The 23,625-nt window shown below is 27.5% G+C and overlaps 1 protein-coding gene across 4 annotated transcripts in view; it reads right to left on the bottom strand.

Annotated features, from left to right (window-relative positions):
* Positions 1-23,625, bottom strand: part of LOC149058310 (uncharacterized) — a 71,966-nt gene that overhangs the window by 13,283 nt on the left and 35,058 nt on the right. For 3 of the 4 annotated variants that reach the window (XM_089221332.1, XM_089221329.1, XM_089221330.1), the window contains 2 exons: positions 16,772-16,909; positions 12,483-12,597 (listed from right to left, as the gene is read on the bottom strand). In XM_089221332.1, the coding sequence (XP_089077458.1) occupies positions 12,483-12,597; positions 16,772-16,900 (244 nt within the window). In that variant the 5' untranslated portion in view covers positions 16,901-16,909. Of the gene's footprint in view, positions 1-12,482; positions 12,598-16,771; positions 16,910-20,014; positions 20,202-23,625 lie in introns of those variants that run through there. The other variant, XM_089221331.1, reaches the window with a different exon arrangement.

Here is a 23,625-nt window from a genome sequence, read left to right on the forward strand (position 1 = left end):
ACATATAATTGTATAATATTTTATATTATATATATAAAAAAAATGTGTTTTATAATAATTATTTGCAATGATTTGTCCATGGCGTTCATATTTTACTCCCTTATGATTTCCAACTGCAGAATCCACCTCAAGATATGTTAAATGAGAAAAGTAGATAACCATTGATATTAATAAAAGGTTTTACCTATTTATATAAAAATAATCTTGTCTATTTAATGCTTCCCATGAGATAAAATGCTGGCTTTATGCTCATATGTCTGTTTTTGTGATCGATAGCGACCGTTTGATAATAACAATATCTCATACTACATAACCGCACAAAAAAACAATACATAGTTTATATTATTTATAACACACTTAACAGGGATAGGCTTAGTGATCATTATACTATCGTTAATGTTATCCAATATATGTAAGTTGGAATATCACCCGATACATCATGTCACCATGAGGGAAAATACAGAAAATAATATCGATGTTGTTGCACACGCAATATTTTTATTTTTTTATTGTGTTTTTATTAACATCGGTAGCCATTTGTTACGTTTTTTAAAATTTTTTTTTTATATTTGGTTAAAAATTTGATTGTTTTAAAAAACTTTAAAATTAGTGTGGTGGTTTACGCGTCAGATCCGAGTGCTGTGTCCAATGGGTTAGATAAATTGAAGCTGCTGATTTCGTCTGTGTATTAGAGGTATGCTGTGATTATGTGATGGTTGGCTGAGAGTTCAGTTCCACAATAATAATTACACCTTGGTTTCTCTTATTTTGCCATTAGGTGTCTACGTGTTAGGTAGGAATAGCTAATGCAACTCGCATTAAAAAGATTACATTATTTTTTCTGTTCAGGCGCTTTTTGAGGACCAGTTTTACCAGCTGAAGATATGTTTTTTGTTCTTTTTGATTTGGTGTTCTGCTTGAAACAGTAGGTCTGCCATTTGATTAATATGAGCTTTTATCAAAATAATTGTTTATTTAAATATTCACGGTATCTAACAGTAATAAATAACGAAATATTTATAGAAATAAAGCGTTTTAATGAGTGTATCATTATATGCGTTCATAGATCCATCGCTCACATTCGTACATTATGTCATTTGATGTTTAAGTTAATTCAAAGATTTCATGATTTACACTAATATGAAAGAAAACGTTTTGTTGCATATAAATAATTTTTTGACGGTTAAATGAATGACCCTTGTCAGTGTTCAATGAATTCGAGTAATGAATAATAAAATAGTCGGAACGAGTCATATTAGTGTCGTTTGACTAATCTATCCCTACTGATAAAGCATTTGTCATATTATTTTTATTTCATGATTTGGTATTAACAGTTATAATTTATTGTTTCTATTAAATAACAATTATTAATGTGATCATTATATATTATATTATACCTGTTTTTTTTTTTTTTGTAGTTTTTTTTTATAATGTCTAGACAATATAAATAACATCAGATATATTCATACATTTCCGGTAACATGAATAACAAAAACACAAATGTGTAATCAACATTTACATACAAAATATAATAAAAATAATCAATGTAAAAAGAGTAGGATGAATCACTATTATCATCATGTTTATTGAATTCTAGTTCTTTAAGCTTATTAAATCATCTATAAAAGATCCATAATTCTATATAGATATTATATTAATTGTAAATTGTAATAATCTGACCCCTGGTTTTAAAATGTGGATAAATTAATAAGAATAAATTATAATTAGGCACAGTTTGTTTTGTTTATCTTTTAACAAATAGTTAATATTACTTTTTTTCCCGCAATTAAAAATTATAATTTGTTTTATTAAAAGCTTATAGAATATGAATGTACACCTAATTTAGTTTAATAAAAAAATATATTATATAAAAGAAATCGAAAAAGAAAAAAATTGTCATTTCATTTTGAAAAATTTAAACGCCGTAATTATTTTAAAACAAAAATAATATTAATTATTATAATGATAATAATTATTTAGTTGGTTTTTTCTTTAGCTAATTCAAAATATGATCTTCAAAAATTAAAATACAAGTTAATTGTTTTTGATTAAATACATAATAAACGTATATTACTAATTAGTTTAAAGTTTAAATTGAATAATATTCCTTCTAAGAGGATGTAGCATTGTCTTCGTCTCATCAGTGCATAACATATCAAATTTACCCTCAGTAGATCACGTGTAACTTCATTAGTTTAAAAATTAAAGTGAATTTACCTATTATAAAACTTGATGGTATGAACATTATTTGTGTTTGTATGTGGGATCTTTGCAATAGTTCAGTTTTAAAGTGAGTAATGAACATTCTAATTTATGTTATTTTATATACACAAAACTTGCTAAAAAAAATTGTAGTATTGTAAATCCACATACAAACACAGATAAAGTTTTTGATATCAAGTTTTATAAGTGGTCGATTCAAATCTAATTTTTAAATTAACGTAGTTACACGTGATCTTCTGAGTGTAAATTTGGTATGTTACGTACTTGAAAGAGAGAGACAAAAATTGCAGTGTTACGTCCTCTGTTGTTATAGTAGCGAGTGAGAGATTGGCCCACCATTGCTAATTGTTTTTTTAATTGATTTGTTTCAATAAACGATGGTGACCGGAGGAAAAGTGTTGGAAACATAGTTCTGCTCCGGTCCCTCGGTACCATAAGAAAAAAAAAGAAAAGTGTTACGTCCTCTTAACATCCCTATTTTATGAGGGAATATTTATATTTGGAGTTGATTGGGTAAATTTTAAGTGAATTTGTTACTAAAGAATTTGATGATATTACAGTGTATTGCTTCATATTTTATAATTGATATTAAATTCATTGGGTTATAATTTATTAAAAAATTTTGAAATCAACTATGCAGGATTATTTAAATTTAAATTTATATTTATAATTCAAACTTATAGATTGCGTGTTTATATTGTTTATACATTATATTTGTCTGAATATCTATTATTCCATCAAACTATTTTAACTATTTCAATGTATACTAACTAATTCAGATACTGCGATATTATGATGTCAGGTTATCTGTATAAAATGTGTCGTCTATGTTTGTAGGAAAAAATGATATGATATATATATATTATATATATTATTTCAATTTTTGTGTATGCTTACTTTTATCAAATTTACTTATCGGAATGAAATATAAATATTTAGCTAAAAATTCAATACATGTATTGAATGCAGGAAATTAATTTTTATTAAATTCAGTTTCTCAACAGTTTAACTATAAGTATTACATGCTATATTAAAAAAAGTAATTTCTAATTTTTATACATAGGTGTATGATGTACATCTATTAGGTATATTTAAGTATTTTCAATGGTATGAAATAGTGTGCATTATTAAATTTAATACTTGTACCTATTGAATACTTTTGATTTTGATTTCAGTACCTCATTCGATCAGAAAGTGAAACTAGTTGGTACTTTGGGGGGCCAAAGGTAAAATATTCTCAATATTTTTCTAAATAATCGGGATAAACAAACTAAAAATTAAGGGAAAAACGTTAATTTATACGCAAAAATAGTTTTCGAAAAAACGATTTTGGTTTTTGATATAACTTTAAAACAAATGACCATAAATACATGCAATTTTCATCGAATGTTTATATAAGTATATTCTATCCACCATGCAATTTCGACTTAAGTTGAACTTTTTATAGACATATGAAATTTTCGATAGTTATTAGTTTTTTAGATTCTGAACGAAGTGATGATGAATGTATTGATTTTACAATGATGTGTGTTTTTGTTTTTTTTGTTTTTTTTTTGTGTCTGTGTACAGCATAACTAGTCGAAATAATGTTTCAATTTCAAACTTTGGGGGTGGTTTCCGATGTAAAAGTGAATATCCTTGGTGCATTATAGAGGTAAAAAGTAAACATTTTCCAACAGTTTTCAAAAAACTCGAGAAAAACAAAAAAAAAATGACAGAAAAACAGGAATTTTTACGCAAAACCAGTTTTCGACCAAATCGATTTTGGTTGTGATTCTAAAACTAATCACTGTAAATACTTAAAATCTTCACCAAATGTTTATGTTAGTGTTATCTATATACAGTTTAAAATTTGACATTTTTGAGATATTTATAGACCACTGAAATTTTCAATTTTTTTTTGAAGTGTCGGTAAAAAAATGTTAGATGACCAAAAAAACTTGAAAATTTAATACAAGTTTCCTTATGAATTGTTCTTATTGTAGCCAAAAACATTAAAATCGTTAGTCACAATTTTTTTTTATAAGCGTTTGTAGTTCAAATTTTACGAAATCTTTCGAAAACGCGAAAATTTCCAAGCAATTTTGAAGTTGAAAAATCATAAAATTTGTGGTGTTTAAAACTAAGGATTAAAAATACAACACTAAGTTTTCCATAAGTTTTCCTTCAAGTAGCTATAATGAAAACTCGAAGCATCATTATAGGAAAAATTTTAAGTGCGTTTGAATTTTAAATTTTTATGAAATAGCGTAACGATAACGATTATTTATCCTCAAACGATTTTAAACATTTGTTATTTTTCAAAAAGTATAAGTCGTAGATACTTGAAAATTTTACCAGTTATTTAGATTGGCATTTTCTTTACATGATTTAATTTTCAAAATATTTTGACGTTTTTTGAGATATTTATAGACAGCTAAAATTTTCAATTTTTTTGAAGTGTTGATAAAATGTTTTTGGCCCTATCAAAATACTTGAAAATTTAATACAAAGTTCCTCATAAGTTATTCTGACAGTGAATAAAAAATTATTAGAATACATAGGCACAATTTATTTTTATTAGCATGTGAAGTTCAAATATTGACAAAAATTCGTCAAAACCATGAATTTTTTTTTGTGTTTGTCATTACGTTTTGGGGTAGCAAAAATGCTTAGACTTTTAACTTCAGTACCTTGTTAAATCAGAAAGTGAATCTAGTTGATACTTTGGGGGATCAAAAGTGAAAAGTTCTTAATACTTTTTTAAATAACCGAGAAAAACAAACTAAAAATTAAGGGAAAAACGAGAAATTTTACGCACACTCATTTTTCGACAAAATCGATTTTGGTTTTTGATGTAACTTTAAATTAAATGACCATAGATATATGAAATTTTCACCGAATGTTTATATAAGTATATTATATCCACCATGCAATTTTAAAAAATGTTCGACTGAAGTTGAACTATTCATAGGCATTTGAAATTTTCGATCATTATTAGTTTTTTAAAAATTAATATCGATAAAAATGTATTTGTTAAGCAGAAAAGCTTGAAAATTTAATACAAGGCTCTTAACATTTTGTTACAATAGCAGTTGAAAAGTAAAAGAAATTCATAGTCATAATTTTTTTTTATAAACATTCAAAGTTTGAATTTTGACAAAATACGTAAAAATCACGAAAATTCACAAAATATTTTAAGCTAGAAATTCATAAAAAATTTTCTTCGAAAATCCAACGTGCTTACCAACGCCTTGCAATGCTGTTTCCTATTTTAAACAGGAAATCAACCTTAGAGAAAAGAATGTTCCCTACTTATTTATAAGCAAACACGCACAGTTTTACCTTTGCTTAGGTACTTATGCTAGCCCTGTCAGGGGTAAATGCGCTCCTACCCACTTAAAAAAACTCCAAATATTTCATAACAAAACCTTAAAAATAATAACAAATGCTTCATGGTTTGTAAGAAACCAAAATATTCACAAAGACCTCAAGATACCAGAACTTCAAGATAAAATGTTTTCAAAATACTTGAAAATTTAATACAAAGTTTCTCATAAGTTATTCTTATAGTAATATAGTGATTAAAAAAATTATAAGAATACGTCATATGCACAATTTTTTTTTATTAGCATTTGAAGTTCAAATATTGACGAAAATTCGTCAAAACCATGAATATTTGCAAATTATTTTGTAGTTCAAAATTCATAAAATTTTTGTATTAATATCTAAGGTTAAAAAATTCAACACTAAGTTTTACATAAATTTTGCATCAAATAGCTATAAATAAAATTTGAAGCGTCATTATAGAAAAAAATTTTTGAGCGTTTGAGTTTTAAATTTTTATAAAATCAGGTATATGTATATCTATTATAATATAAGGTATTATGAATTATGATAACTACATGTAATGTTTTTGGAAAAATTGATTAACCATGCCTTATTTAAAATGCATCCTAATTGAAAAATAATATATTTGTTTCAAAATAGAATATATGACAATATTTAAATATAATATATCCTATTACCCACTCCTATCTTATGCGTAGAGAGCTCAAACCCAGGTGTGAAACATGCAACTGCCAACTCACCGTTAATCATATATTCCTAGAATGCCCCTCGTACCATAACGCCAGATCAAAAGCAAACATAAACACCTCCTCACTCAAAGACGCACTCGGACCAGGACAAGAAAAAAACATAGTAAACTTCATCAAGATGGCCGACCTTACAACCAACATATAAGACAAGAACCAAAGACAGCACATCACAACTATCAAATCTTCATTATATTTATAAATTAAACATGTAAACCATTGTAGGCTAATAAACCTTTATATTTGAAGCCTTTAATTAATAAAAAAAAAATAAAAAAAAAATAATATATCCTAGTCTGCAGACAAATCATCTCCGTTCAGAATTGTTTTTCGTATACAATGATACCTATCATTGCATTCAAATCTAACCTACCCTAGTCAGAGGCTCATCTCACCGCCTAATATACAGCAGACCGACATCCACTTACCGCTTTTTTTTTTAAATTAATATCGATAATAATTTATTTGTAAGGTAGAAAAGCTTGAAAATTTAATACAAGGCTCCTAAAATATTTTTACAATACCTAGCAGTTGAAAAATAAGAGAAATGCAAAGAATTTTTTTTACAAGCATTCAAAGTTTGAATTTTGACAACATAAGTAAATATCACGAAAATTCGCAAATTATTTTAAGCTAGAAATTCATTAAACATTTTTTTTTTAATTTTAAATTAAAAAATTTTTAATAATCTATAATATATCCTAGACAGATAAACTGTATCCGCTCAGAATCGTTTTTCGTATACTGAAATGATATAATATCATTGGATTCAAATTTAATTTCATCCATTACAGTAACCCACTTGTAACCTACTGCGCAGCAGAGCGACATCCAGATTTTTTATTATTCAACTTGAGACAATTTTTCCATAAATGTATTGAAAAATGTTCAACAATATATTTGTATTTATTATTTTTCGAAAAACGCATTACATTGAAATCGTAAAAAAAATATTGAAATCATTTTGTAGAAGGGTGATTGGTGCAATTCAATGCAAAAATTATGTGGGACGTTTTTTCATTCCTAAATATACAATTATATAAAATGTCATGATTACATATTTAAATATTTACATTTCAAAAGGCAATATTAAATATAATAAAAAGCTTTTAAAATGATGAATTATCTCATTGTTTATTTGTCATTTATATTGGTAGTATACCGGTGTACTGCCGAACAACTTTATTTATGACTTTAATGTATACTTCATTCTCGTGCCTAATATAAACATTTTATGAGATTCTATAAAATAGATATTCACGTATATAATTAAAAGTTTATAAATAAAAAAATACTACAACTATTTATTATTTTATTTTTCAGTTTAATTTTTGCATAATATATTAGATCTATATCACAAAAATCAGATAAACGCAACTTATAAATTTCAAATTGCAAATTTCATAGGAATCTCCTAGATACTTTATATATATATATGAATTCAATTTAAAAAGCTAATAAATAAAAACTTAATGGTTTGATATTTAACAGAAAATGTATTTGTATACATTAGAAATTATGTTTGGTTTACGCTGATTATATTTTATTCATATTTATAATTTTCACTTGCAAATTATAGCAATATATATTATAAAATAGGAAGCTAGAAAGTTGCCGGGTTGAAAACCATATTGGTGCTTTACCAGCTACTGTCGGTAATTCAGATTGATTGCTTGGGTTTGTCAGACAGGTGGAAGCCATTCATTGCTAATTAACTACATTAAAATATTAGTTAGGTAAATGAGAATATTGTGCTCCAACGAGAAGACACTTTGATCAAATATTTCGTTAATTCAGTATATTATCAATAACTATAATGTTTCAATATTTACAACAATACTTGACTTAATAATTTATATTTATTTTTTTATAATACAATTAACTGAACATATTTTTAAACTCAAAAGGATATTTATTGAAATATTCGTAATGCTTTAAGTTTTGGTTAGGTATAATTGGTAAACAAAAATAAAACGGGTTTAGTACAACATTTTAAAGAGCTATTAACATCATGACCTAGTTAGTGATGAGTGAACATAAAAAGGCTGTTATTTGTCTGAATATTGTGTATATTGACCAAAAATATTTACTGATAAAAAAATTCGTTTATCGGTCCATTAAAATATATGTTAATAATAGTTTTACCATCATTTAAATGATTTGTGAATTGAGTATAAATGTTAGATACAAAGAGAAAATAGTTTTGCAGTGAGTTGCAATTTAGTTTGTAAATTACTTGAAATTGTGTTTTATAATTAGTAATGTAATGTATATTCGAATAGTTCTATCGTAAATAATTCGAATATTCGAATATCAGTATTCGATGCTAAAATATCTAATTTTTTTTATCTGTTCTTCCATGGCAAGCTTTTTATACTATTTATTATTAATAACATATCTACACAACTAAAGATAATGTATGTCAATGATTAATCGACCTAAATACGAAAATAGTTCTTATCTTGCAGGTACTTGTTAGTACTACTAACTAGTAACTACTAACTTAGTAGTTACTAGTTATACCATCTATTTATTTACTTTTGTTGTAACTTATACATTATTATTAATAATTTAATTATGATATTCCAGTATTTTGCACAGTTTTTATTTTTTTATTTTAATAAATTGCCCTGTCAAATAGTAAATATCGCTGGCTTCGAATTCACTTCTCGCAGGCCTTTATGCACCATAAAATATTATTATTAAACGTTTTGTGTTGCGCAAAAACTTAAACGAATAATTTTCGTTACGTATTGTATTGTAGCATCGAATATTGATATTCGAATATTCGAATTATTTACGATAGACCTATTCGAATTCGAATATTCGAATAATTCCCATCACTAGTTTGTTATAATTTTAAATGTAAAAATTATATACTGTACAATGTACATGTAATGGTCTAAATGTATTTTAATGACGATCATTCAAGTTGTAGTCTATAGTCTAACAATCTATATAATGTTAACAATAATTATTGAAATTATATTTATACATAGGTAGTGAACACAGTAATAAGAAGAAAAAAATGGTTTTTAATTAACTTGAAATCTAATGATTATCAAAAGCATTTACAAAATTTAATTTATTTACAACATGTTCTTCTACCAGTTATTTTTTTTCAAAAAACGTTTTTCTTTTTGCATTGTTCTTTAAATTACCTAATTAAGTAGTTATACGTTACCTAGCAAGTAATTTAGAAAATTCATTTTATATTTAAATATAGGGTATTTCATAAAGAACGTAGTTTTTAGTTTTGCTATAAATCAATTTTATTTCATCAGAAATTGTTTTCCTGTAAGTTGAGGTTTAAGTGTAAAATGCGATATCGTGCATATGACCCTCTCTAGAGTCGTTAACAACAGCGAAATATTAAAAAACTGAACTTTGGGCTCGTTTGCGCCTAAAAGTGTGTGTGTTTGGGCAGCAGGTCCGAATTCGTCGTATTATGGTTTCCTGCTAGGTACGCCAATGGTTAGACGACCGAGGTTGGAAATAAGAATTTGGATGGGATATTCAACTTTATAATTCGCATAGACGGATGATGATTGATGATTGTATATTAATTATTGATCTCGTTTGATGTAATTGACAATCAGGGCCGTATTTAGGAATTTGACACCAAGGTGCAACAAAAAAAATACGCCTCATTAATCATTATACAAAATACAAATTTAAATAATAAAAAAATTAGCCGCCCGGGGCAACAGTACCCTGTAGTTCCCCCTTAATACGGCCCTATTGACAACAGATTGGCAAAGTGTGGGAGTTTACGACAAATAATATTTAAAAATTGAAATTTTTCACCCGTATTACCACCAGTCGAGTGCCGCCAGCAATACATCACTGCCGTAAGAGCTGCCAACAGTACCCCACCGCAATTGCCAGCCAGCCAACCGTGCCAACCGTGCCAACCGTCCAACATCATTATAGCCCCGCCAAGACTGTTATCGATATCAAACGCCGGAACACGTTAACCCGTGTTGTAACCTTAGATCATATAATATGGATGGAGCCATAACCTATAGATTACATTATATTGGTGATGATGTACATGTTCGCGACGAGTCGTCAATAATGTGACCTCTATTGCGCATGCGCCGCTAGCTACTAGTCGCATATTTAATTGGAATTCGAAATTCAAAATTATAATTTAATCTTATCAGTTCATATTTATCATATCATTGAGAAAAATAAGCGACAAGTCTCGAATGCGCATGCACAGAAAGGTACACACAACTGGCGACTTGTCGCTAACATGTACATCAACATATTGAGCTGTGGCTCTATCCATTGTATATGATCTATGGTTGTAACCGGTGTTGGTCACTGACAGTAAACGTGCTGTGATTGTCGTGGGGCTCTTCTATCAACTAGTATCGTGAGTTCATTATTCATACCACCAAATATCTATATGTTGATTTTTGATTGTAGCTCAAAGAGCAAGAATATTTATAATAAAAATAAAATAATATCAACTTAATAAATATAATAAAATAAATGTACGTTATTATAACCATAAAAAAACTGCGAGTTATAATTCGTTACAAGTATTAGGTAATGTTCGAAATTGGTCTTGTCTCTGACCAGATGTCATTATTGCTGATGCGCGCGGTCATCGTTTCATGATGTTTGAGGACCGTACGACGTTTCTAACAGTTACAGCAACACACTCGCCATGTTATAATAGGTTTTAATAAATAAAATATGATACTCGTGGCTCAATTGTATACCACTCCATGTCAACAAATAAACAAAATAAACTACATTATATTGATTATTCACCAAATTCCTAAATAACCACAAATAACAGAAATTATAAAAACAGTGCCATCTTCCTAACAATAGCAAATTAGTCAGGATTTCGAAAACTGCGTTCTTTATGAAACACCCTATATTTTCATTTTTCAAAAGTACCATATGTTTTATTAGAAATTATATTTTTATGGTGTTAAACTATCACAGAGCAGTTTTAATTAAAAACACATGTCATACTTATAGTGGTATGTTTACTGTTAAAATTAATAATTACATTCCATAAATGTTATTGATTAATACGTTTAAATATTTAATAGAATTTATGGTCTTGTAAAATGTTATGGAGTATGGTGCCAATGAAAATAAAGTTATTACTTATTTAATTAGATTTTCTTGCTGAATTTAAAAGATTATTAATTTGTTCTAACTCTCATATGGTACTTATTAGGTGATTTCCATTGTTTTATATACTATAAATGATAAACACCTCGGAAATTTCATAACTATAATAGCCATTTCGAGAAAATTGAATCATAGCATATTGGGGAAAGAAATATAGACTTTAAGACTTATAGCATGTTTTGTCCTAATTATATAATATAACTAAAAGGGCATATAGTGTAATTAGTGTACAGTGTACATTATGTTCAATGATATAATACAATCATATTTATTATGTATAGCTACGTTTTGTAGATAGTTATTTTTCAACACATTTTAATGAACGTGAGCCATAAATGTGTTTTTGTTTTTTAAGGAAATTTTTTTGTATCACGTCTTGTAAACCACATATATACACCGTACAAGTCATTTTTCTAAAATTTTATATTTTAAAAACATTTTCAAAATACCTATATATTTTTATTATTAGATTAACATTGCACAGATCAACTCGGTTAGTCTACACAAGCGTGTCGTACATGCTTATAAAAACATACCTCCCGAAAACAATATAAATGCCAGTTTCCCGTAGGCAACACTTGCAAGATTATATAATATTAATTTTGGTATCACAATTCACAGAGGCATTCAAGACAAAAATATATCTTGATGTTATTATAATAATATTATATACGGTATTCTATATTAATATTATTAATATTATTATTTTTTTTGTTTATATTGAGAATAAGGCTTCAAAAGCTAGGTCATTAGTCTACGGTTGTAGATACAATATTCTATTATTGATCTATTAAAAATTATAGTATATCAATTTTAAAGTAAATTATTAATAATACAGGGCTAGTCTTTTGATATCATATTTGATTGTTTTAAATCTTTACTTTGATATATATATATATTTTTTTTTTTGGTATATTTGCACACATTTTTTAGAGTTTCAGATCATAAATATACTATCTATAGCTATTCATTAATAATTTTATGATAATGTTCATATAATATATATTATAGTACTATACACACCTGCAGCAATGACTGTCAAAATTCCAGCTGGTATTGCTAAGCCCAAGTTCATTTTTCCCTTTTCTTCTATAGTGGCAACCATACCCATAACTAACCCGGTAATACCGCAAACTATCTGAAATAATATACATATATATAATTATAATTGTACTATGCCAGTACAATAATTACAAAAAAATAAATATTATATGGGGAGAGCACGTATTGCGTTTTTAATAATATATTTATGAAGGGTTCAAATAGTATATGTATTACTAGGTACCGTAAATAAATCAAAGGAAATATGTATATGTAGAAAGAGAGTGAGTTAGTGAGAGGATATGAAATATTCCTAAGCAATTTATTCAGCATTATAACGTCGTGGCTCTTGAGTGTAAATTATATTTAAACTACCGTGGATTTTATTTTAAGTATATATTTTTTTCGCTAATTTAGTACTTATCTCCTATATTTAATTCATTACATCGAGATATTAGAATCAAGAATTATTTTCGGAAACCAATTAAATACTAATAACAAACCGAATTAAATTAAAATATAATACAACTATATTTTTTTGTATTGCAGTATAATATACTCATAAAGCTTGTATGACATTATTTTGTTTAAGTTTATTATATATAATATATATTGTGACAACGGCTATAGATTTATATCATTTCTCAAATATATTGATATTTTTAACACAATTTAGTGATTCCAATGTATTTATTGTTTTATAATTTATATTTATATTTTTGTAAGCTAATAAACTTATTTGTTAATGCTTAACCATGAGAATAACAAAAAAAAATATATATAATATATATTATGTAGTACTTATAGCCTTTATCAAATTAACAATGAAATGAGCAAAAGAAAAAAACATTACATCCTGCATCCTACTGAAAATCTTAATAGAATACCCATGAATTGTTTTTTTAAGGTCTTATACTCGAAACTATAATAGATAATAATAAAACTTATAATTGAATATTTATAAACATTTATTTTAAATGAATGAAAAAAATCTTTCATCTACGGAATTTGTTTTATAACGTTTATTCTAAATTTTTGCATGTAGATGGTTTTTATTTAGTTTTTGCATAGCAGTAGTCTATAAATATATTTTTCTCTTATCAAAAATATCATATATTATGTATATTTTTCAAGTGGTATTTGAACAATTTATAAATGAGGTGCAATGAATTTCACGGAAAATGAAAAAAGGAATTTCTGAGAAAAAGAGGTCAAATTTGACACTCTTGTATTTTTTATGTCAATTTAAGAATGTGTTTTATAAAGGTATGTGATAGTGTTATGGAGGATAAATCATATTACGGGATCACCGTTGATGTATCAACGACACCGCTGACTTTATGAAAATAAGTTAATATCCCATAAATTCCATACAGAAAAATAAACTACCACGGCGCACAAAGTTCAGTGGTGTTGTAGAACTTTGTTTTGAGTGGTTCCATATCCATATTTTATATCAATTTATAATGACAAATTCCAGTCTCACATAATACGCCCCATGTTCTCTATATTCTATTTTTACTTCGTCCTTGTGGATGAGATTGATTGAAAAACAGTATTTTTAATATTATATTTTTGACTAGTCGCGATTCACATGTAAGAAGAATATTGTAATGTAGCCAATGTACGTCCAATTTTTCTAAAACTACAAAAATCGTTGTTTTTTATATTAGTGTATACTGTATATGAACGTATATTTTTACAATGATTATAGTTTTTTCAATTTTTTTTTACCGCGATGTAAATAATATAATTGCTCGTTGAAATATTCACGAGGTGTATTACTACTTTAAAACAACTATAAACGGACATTGTACAGAGAGTCGTGACTAAACATGACCCCCGAGATTATATTATTTTATATTGTAATAATGCGTGAAAGCTTTTCACGTGGCCGAATACCTGCCGCAGTATTATAGTACCTATATATGCACATTAATTATTTCAGTGTTTTAGCAAGCGTATAATCGCATCTCTTATTTGAAACCCTATACAAAATACTAAGTGCTTATACTAATAAAATTTGCCTGGTAAATTTTGGTGTATTAATCAAACGATTCAAACGTAAAAATAGCAAAAACGAAACAAAAACGAGCTTCTGAGAACTTTAAAGATTAATATTAAAATTACACGTGTTAAAGGAACTGTATACTAAAATATTATTCTTGCTGCATTATGTGTTTTGATTTCTATATTGTGCTATTATAATGACATTATTTATGGTACATTAATCAATGATTCTACGAAGCTATATGTATAAGATCTAGAAAAATATAGTGAAATTCGAAGTAGGTATTAAACAATATCTTTAAACAAAATATGTGTCTACAGTTTCGTCATGATGATAAACGGTTTTTTTTAATGTCTTGTACTATTCAAAATTAAATTTTAAACAATGTTTTGTTGCACTAAAACAATAAATAAACTGCCACGATGGTGAAAGCATTTTACGCCACTTTAAGCAAATTGTAAAGTAAAAATTCAGTTTTGAATGCCTTCGATAACGAGCAAAATAAATACCACGCAGCAATGGAGGATTGTCCGCGGCTTAAACTCGTATATTCTCAATACGATGATCCCGTCATTTGTCATATTTTATTTGACACTTTAGATAATTTTTGACGTTCACCAGGTGAAAATGTTTCACAGCTTCAAATTAATTTTCACACAGATATTTGTACATATTTATTTGATATTTGAATTCTTAAAATTTAAATTTAACTATTGAAATGCATACATGGGAGTTCTAATTATTGTGCCATTATTGCCGGCGACTCACATCAGAAATTTGTTTCGTAAAACTTTTTTCATGAAACAGTAAATTTATTTCGTTAGTTATAAACGCGTGTATTTAAATGGAGCAACACACACTGATGTCTCCAAAACGTTATCTCAAAAATATTTTGTAAACAAGTTTCATGAAACCAAATGTGTTTGGTTTCATTTGTAATTGTTTCGTTATTTCACTATCAACTACCGCGCAGTCCATGACGTAAATAGGTATATATAAATATTATAATTATTTATAATATTTGTGTTCTCTCCAGTATGTTTCTTGTTTTTTAATCGATGACCAACCAAGTTCACTATTTGTTGAAAATTTGTGAGATTCATTCTATAGAATGATTTAAATTTTTCCGGATGTTGGTTTAATTCGTTTGCAACAATATAGTATAGCACTATGTTTTAAATTAATTTGGTTCGCATGATACACCCAGTATCGTCTTTTTTTAAAAAATAATCTTCTTCTTTCGATTTCTTTCTAACCACCACAGAACAATAATGTCATAATTGGACGACATCTTTAGACCAACTTAAATGGGCTGGGTGAACTAAATGGTGTGTAGGTGAAAAAATTATTTGTGAAACAAATTTGTTCTGTGTTTATTAACCATGAAATATTTTTCGTGTGATTAATTGTAAGAAACAAATTTTACGAAACAAATTCTAATGTGTGTCACCGGCCTTATGAAACGAGCTTGTGTTAAATTAAGTGTTATTATACCAATTTTTGAAATTTGATAATATTTAGTAATGCAGTGCGTAAATTAGCATCACTCAATATTTTTCAAAAGTAGAGTTATAAATTGTTTTACTCAAATAAATTGTTATGTCCTAGATACTTTGGTTTCACAATAAATTACATAAAAACAAATACAATTTTACCCTTTATCAAATACTGTCGATTTTTTTAATTTATTAATAGATTATATTTGGGCGTTGTTTTATAATATTGTTTCGTGCATCACGCTACTACGCTTGGTTAAAATTTCTATACTCCTTAATTAATTATAGCTCAACACTGCAAATCAAACGCTTGCTTCTAATCTATCAAATTTGGCCACTATAATAATATACGCATGGCCCGTATGGACCAATGTATCTAAAAAATAGTGAAAAAACTTCAGATAAGACAGAATAAATTTCTCGGAATAGTCCTTAATACAAAATTAAAATTAAAATTCATGCATAACAAACAGCTTCATGACGATGCTGGAATACCTTATCCGGATACATGGATCCAAAATTAATTAAAATAATTCGTATCTACCACTAAACTCAATTCAAGGGCTCCTTCACTGCAAAATCAGTAAGAGAACAAGAAAACCGCCGGCCGAAACTTGGATTTGTTAAATTATTTTTTCCACGTTTAAGAAATAAAAAACAGAATTATATATATTTTCTTTGTAGAATTAAAGCTTTACAGTCATAATTATACTGCAGTTTAACTGTATTAATTTTTAAATATTGATTTGTATACTAGCTGGTACCTGAAGTACACGAAGTCTCAGGACTACAGCGAACGGATAAGTCTTCGGTTGCGACGTATAGATCATTTTATCGTCTAATAACATGTTGTCTTCGTCGAGTATGATCACTGGTTCTTTTTTATGGTTCATCCGCACCGCCTGCAATCATAATATTATTTACATTAAAATACATTTAATACATTAATTAATTTATTATATATTTACGTATAATATAAATATTTTACTACTATTCCGGGTGACAAATAACAAACGCAATCATTTTTAAGGTTTTCTATCGCGAAACGTAATAATAATATTATTTATCACGTTTTAAAATATTATGTTATCATGACTTCATTACTCGTCTAGAAGTGTTACCGTAACATATACATGTTGCATATTATAAAAGGAAATTTATCTACTTAAATGTATATCGGTGATGGATATCGTATTGTACGAGTAATGATATGCATTCTATTGGAACGCCTGTACGAGCATACACTCGTATTGGGTGATGATTATAAAAATCAGAATTTGTGTATCTGTAGACTAAATCGAATAAAAAAATAACTAAATAAGTGATTTCTGTTTACTCTTATCAATGCTTTTTTTTAAATCACAGTTTTGAATCATAATAAACTGTTTAAAATATACATATATTTCTGACTAGTAGGTATATGAATTGCTTAAAGTGGTGTAATACTACTACTCTTGATTCTATATATAGTGTTACCGAATAAAAAAATAACTAAAATAATATTAACAATTTAATTGTATACAACTATAATATCTACTATCGCAATAACGCAAATAAAAGATTTAAACATTAAACAAATTTCTCCATTATTTTTTTCTCAGAACTATGATGCGCATGAAGATTTTTATCGTCACTGGACTTAAAAATGTATGTGTCGCATTTTTGAAAGGGGTGGTTTCTAAAAAACATTGTATAGTTTATATCTGTCGAAAATTGCAATACCATAAATCCTATGAATATCTTATAAGGGGTTGTCGTGTAACTCTTGTCATGAATGGACATGTTTTCAGTAATTTATTTTTAACCTTTTGTGGTTCATTTTATTCAAACACATAAAATACAAAAATCAAAAAATGTTAAGGAAGACCATCTTTTATACTAAAATAAAATCACTAGTGGTAAATAAAGCTTTTCCAGAATAAGGAAAAAAACAATTTAAAACAAAAACAGCCTACAGTAACTTTACCCATAATATTATTGTAAAACAATTAATTAATACTGTCTATTAAATATTACATGAAATTTATAAAAATCAAATTAATCTACTAAAATGATTGAATAATAATTTAATATAACCGTAACAGTCTATACATAATATATATATATATATAGTTATAATATTTAAAGTTTTATGCTTGAGTATTGAAAAACGTGAAGGATAGTATACATTTCGTAGGCTGAATATTAACTAATTAGTATTAAGCAGCCAACCAGGTATAGAAGTAATTATAATGTGATAATTGACATTTTTGGTACCGAAACGCATTATTTGTGTAACACGGCGTGTTGAATAGGCAATTTAGGTGACCTCTTGGCAGTAATGTCATGGTATCCTTCGTAGATTTATACATTTTATTAATTATTTCCCTTTCAACCTCTCATTCACAAGAATCTGAAATAAATATCATACAAAACAATATCTATTCATAATAATTGATATCGTTGATTATATTTAGATCACATCGTGCAATAATATTATGTGAAGTATAAAATGAAAAATTCTGAACGTTGAAGGACAATAATTGTTTTTTTTTTTTTTTTAATGAATCAATTACATGACACTACAACTGTCATAAAACTTTCCAATTTCTACATATACGTCTGATAAAGTGCAATTTAAATATATGATAATAAAACCAACAGGGCAATAACTATATCGTTATTTTATATATTCGAGTGAGGACTTGAACTATATTATAGTAAACGAAAAAAAAAAAATCAAAATGATCAAGTTTGAGGAACAAATTTTAAACCAGATGTTAAACGTTTTTCGACTATCCATTTAAATGAGATAAAATATTATTATAACTAATAATAATACGAATAATAATTATTATAGTTTTTTTTTTACTATGAACTTTCATTATAAAACTATTATAGTTCACAATTACAATGAGAATATATAATTATAACTCAAAAATAAGATAAGTGAATTATTTAAATATAACAATAACAACAACAGAAGACAACATATTATACTGTTGATACAGATAATAATAATAACATGAAAATTAAATGATGAAAATAATCTAAAAGTAATAAGGAGTAGATAAGATTAAATTTAAATTATTTAAAACAGACATTAATGACTTAATTAAATAAGTAGGTATTTGAGATTTTGCTAATACGTTTACTTAAACTAACAAATAATTCGACTGATGGTAGTTGATTGGCTGTGGCATCGGCGTAGATTCGAATTTGGTTGGGACTGCAGGAGTTCTCAGACTGCATGAGTTTAGTAGGTCTAGAAAAGAAATTTAAACGTCTTCCCGAAGCGTCGTGTTTTTTGTAGACTGGACATCCTTTATACGATGAGGTATGAACACCTGCGTAGAGTGCGCATTTAGCTGGTAGACTATTATCTTTGGAACACTTGTCAAAGGGATGTTCTTCTCTACATTTGATGCAACGAGGTTTGTGTGAACTATATGTTTTCGTATGACCGCCTGATATTTATGGCATTGAGGTGGACTGATTTTGGATTTATGTGGTTTTTCGACCACGACGGAGGTATGCAATAATAGTAGTTTTAAAGATGTCCAAATTGTTGCTATTGGGATTTAGGTCTACAAAAAATAATGGAAGAGATATTTTGTTCTTTTTGATATCTTCTATATGTCTAACCGAGTGGCCAAGCTCAGTTAAAGCATCAGAGATATCAGAACTAAGATTTGAGGGATGTAGGTTTGTGATTATGATCCTGAATGGTCGAGAGCTAAGGTGGACAAAAAGTGTGGAAATCCGTGTTGGAGTTCTTTAAGTAGTCGAGTATTATAGTTTAGCTTTGTCCGGCCTATTTGGTCGAACGATGAGATAGGATGACGTAACCTTGCAAATGAAACCATCAATACACGTGAGTTGTATTACTTTATTTTTGAACGAGGTGAAATTGGTTATATTTTTTATGTAAATAGGTTGAGAACGGGTTGCATTTTCGTTTATATCGGTTCGAGACTGAGTCTCACGTACTAAAGTATGATCACTAAATGGGAGAAAAGCACACTCACTTGAATCATCGTTGCTTTGTAGAACCTCGAACCGGTTCGGAGAAACAAATGGTTTTGGCTTCTTGGCCGCAGGTCTAGGGGAAGTAGAAGTAGAAGAAGAAGATAGATTACGTTTGCCGTGAACGTGAGCGATTTTTGCTTTCCAGAACCGCGTTTTGAAAGGGAATTTACCTTTGATGTCGTAAACTGTTGACAATCGTTTGGCCTTATTGTGTGTAAGTTGCATACCGAATCTACTATAGTATTTAGGTACAACGTCCATCGCGCGGATACGTGTAATTAACTAATGACGCTGATCTTTCACTATCTCTGATAACGGAGCGTATACAGCATACGTGTGCACTAGACGGCACGCGAAACCGAACTGATTATTATCGTATTATTATATGATTTTAGTATGGGTCAAACAACTGTCAAAAATATTTCATTACAATTGACTAAAAAGTTCTCCAGTAGTAAAATAATAATACATAAGGTGTTGTATGAAAATATTTTCGGCGTCGAGGTGGATCACTCATGCACAGACTCAATAGTTCAACTTTTGTTCATCGTATACAAATTTTATGATATTTTACAAATTTTATTATTAATATAGTATAAGTAAGTCATGATACATATTAGCACTAGGACATGGGCAGGGCACGAAAACCTTTTTGTAGTAATAATAATTTTGATTACAAACAAAATAATTTCGTGCAATCGTGCGTGACTATTACAACATATTTACCTACTTGTTCTATAAACCTGTGTTACTATATCCGGTATATTCCTCTCGTTTCATTCGTATTATAATTACAACGTGTCAATAATAATATTATATAAGTTAAACCAATCAAAATTATGAGTATATGTATATTATTTATGAATTATGATGTAAGGTTCGTTAGTGTATCTCATTTTTTGTATCAAAAACTTAATGTCCACAATTTGTTTCAACAATTAAAAATTAAAATAATTATTAAATTATGACACAATTTGTATGCTATTAAGTTCTATTCTTCGAAAAAACTCTATACATGATTGATTGACTTTCAATTTTATTTTATTCCACAGTCAATAAGGTGGTTTTTCGTAATTTTCATTATGATGACCTAATGACCCATCCCTAAAAAATATTAATTATCAAAATAGCTCCGTTAAAAATACACAACAAATATAAACATTATTGTGGCTTGGTACGGCCCGGTGTCTACTCTCAATTTCATACGCGTTCTGGGTGTACGGACCAGCCGGCGTTGCTAGCTTCCAGATGGCCAAAAATTAATAACAAAATTCTTGCCATACATACAATACGTATTCCCAACCAACCATCTCCCTCCACAGACAGCTAATGACTATAGTTTCTCGGCTAAGAATCAATAAAAAAATGAACATCTATCATTAAAAGATGTTTATATAGTAATTATATTTTGTCATTACCATTTAATATTTGATAAATTAAAACCAAATTGCATAAAAATATATTACAATATTGTTAAAATATTGTTAAAATATTTTATACTGACTGCATAAACCTAATAACCTCGAAACACTCGAAACCTTTACTACCCTGAAACTCTGCAAATTTATGGACTGAAATTTCATTTTATTATCAACGCGAGTGGAAAAAAATTTGACAATCGGAAAATAAAATGTGCTCAAGATACGAAAAATAATTGTTTCATCGAATGTTTAGTTTCACATATTATATAGGTACCATAACTATGTATGATAATTATACGTAAAATTCCTTTTAATATTGCCACATTTTTAATCAAATTATTTTACGTAGGTACGCAATTTAAAAATATTATAAGTTATAACTATCTAACGTACAATAATGCCTACTAAGTGAATCGCATATTTATGGACTAAATTATACTTGGTTGGCACTTTTGACATCAATATCAAAGTTAACATTTCCAACTTCATCATTATTGTTGAAAGGTGTCACCTGACCCCTCGTTTATACATTACTTTATATAAGTCCAGTAGTCTATATCAACGTATTTTCCCTTTCATTTTATACGCGTGTACAACGCTGCCAAGCTGCGAACACATTAAAAATTTAAAAAAATTGAAAAGTGTAAATACCTATATGAAATAAATTTTTAATATAATTTCTACAAAAAAGATCATTCGAACAGGAATATTTAAAGAGCACTAAAAAATGAGTGTACATTATTTTTGCGGCGGGTACCTACCCACTCATATTAATCATATTAAAATTATCATATATGCTATATTCGAGGTAAACCAGGAATAGTTTTACGTTTTACTAATAACAGACCTCGTGTCGGACACCCATTGTGTAAATGAGTTTGTATTACATTTTTAATTAAATTAAAAATTCTTTAACACAAAAAACTTATAAAAATTCTATATAGAGAACCAAAATGTTCGAAATACGTTGAACATTTTTACGATGTCAGTATTATAAAATAACCGATGAAAATTCTTTAGGTTTTAATTTTTTCAAATTAGAACAAATTAGTAATGGTCTATTAAAATTCATGTGATATACATTTTACAGTTTTTATGACGTTTTTTTGAAATTTTTATCGAAAATTCTAAAAATGACCTCAATATATGTATAGTGAAACATTTTTATAAGATATTCTATAGATTGTTATGTGGTCACATAAAACTTATGAAGCCGTTTTTTTTACCAAAAAACATGAACAAATATACCAAATTATAAAAAATACATTATTGTTAAACCTCGCTTCTCTTAGAAACTTAAAAAATATAATTTGATCTATATTAAAGATAAAACGTAACCGTATGTTTAGAATTTTAAGTAAAACAAATAAATTATTCTGAAGATGACAAAACTATCGTATTGTGGTTGATATCAAAAGAAAGCTGACAACTGTGGAAAGATAGAAGTGACAGGAAAAATATAAAAAAAAGAAACGTATAAGAAAAATAAATACGCTTGTAAAAGAAATTAAATAAATCTGTCTTAACTTGGTTATTTAATTATTTTCTTCTTGGATAGAACTTCGATAAAAATAATAATGTAACTTTAAAGGTTTTTTTGGTTATAGGACTGTTTAGGAGCTTTGAACGTAAAGGCTTGATATTAAAAGTCAATTTTACTTTATAATCAAAATAATAAAATATACAATATACATGTCATACATTATGAATATAATACTATAAAAATATATAATTACAATACTTACAATATTTGTTCTTTGACATGTTCAAATTGTTATAAATAATTAAAAAAAAAAAAAAAACGTAGCTTCTTTGAATAAAACGATTATTTTTTTAGAAAATTACTTTTCGTTTACAAAACACGATCATTAAAAACGAGCACTACGACATTTATTGTATATTGTAGCTCCGGAACACCAAAATACAGAAAAAGACGAACGACTTCCTTTTTAAACATCCGGTATTATACTATTAATACAACCGTTATGTCAAAGCAAATACTGCCTTTAAAAATAAAAACAAAATCATTGTAATATTTCCGATATTCATAAAACACCAAACTATAATTTATTGATATTATTATAAAGTAATAAACTCTTCTGTTATCTAGAAACATTAAATACCTTCGTTTGAAAAAATGTCGATGGTTAAAAAAAAGCTGATATTTCATTATTTATACCATCGTTTAA

Source organism: Diuraphis noxia, unplaced genomic scaffold (assembly GCF_037042655.1).
Source record: "Diuraphis noxia isolate RWA-SAM2 unplaced genomic scaffold, SU_Dnox_SAM2 contig0002, whole genome shotgun sequence".
In the NCBI taxonomy this organism is placed as follows: Eukaryota; Metazoa; Arthropoda; class Insecta; order Hemiptera; family Aphididae; genus Diuraphis; species Diuraphis noxia.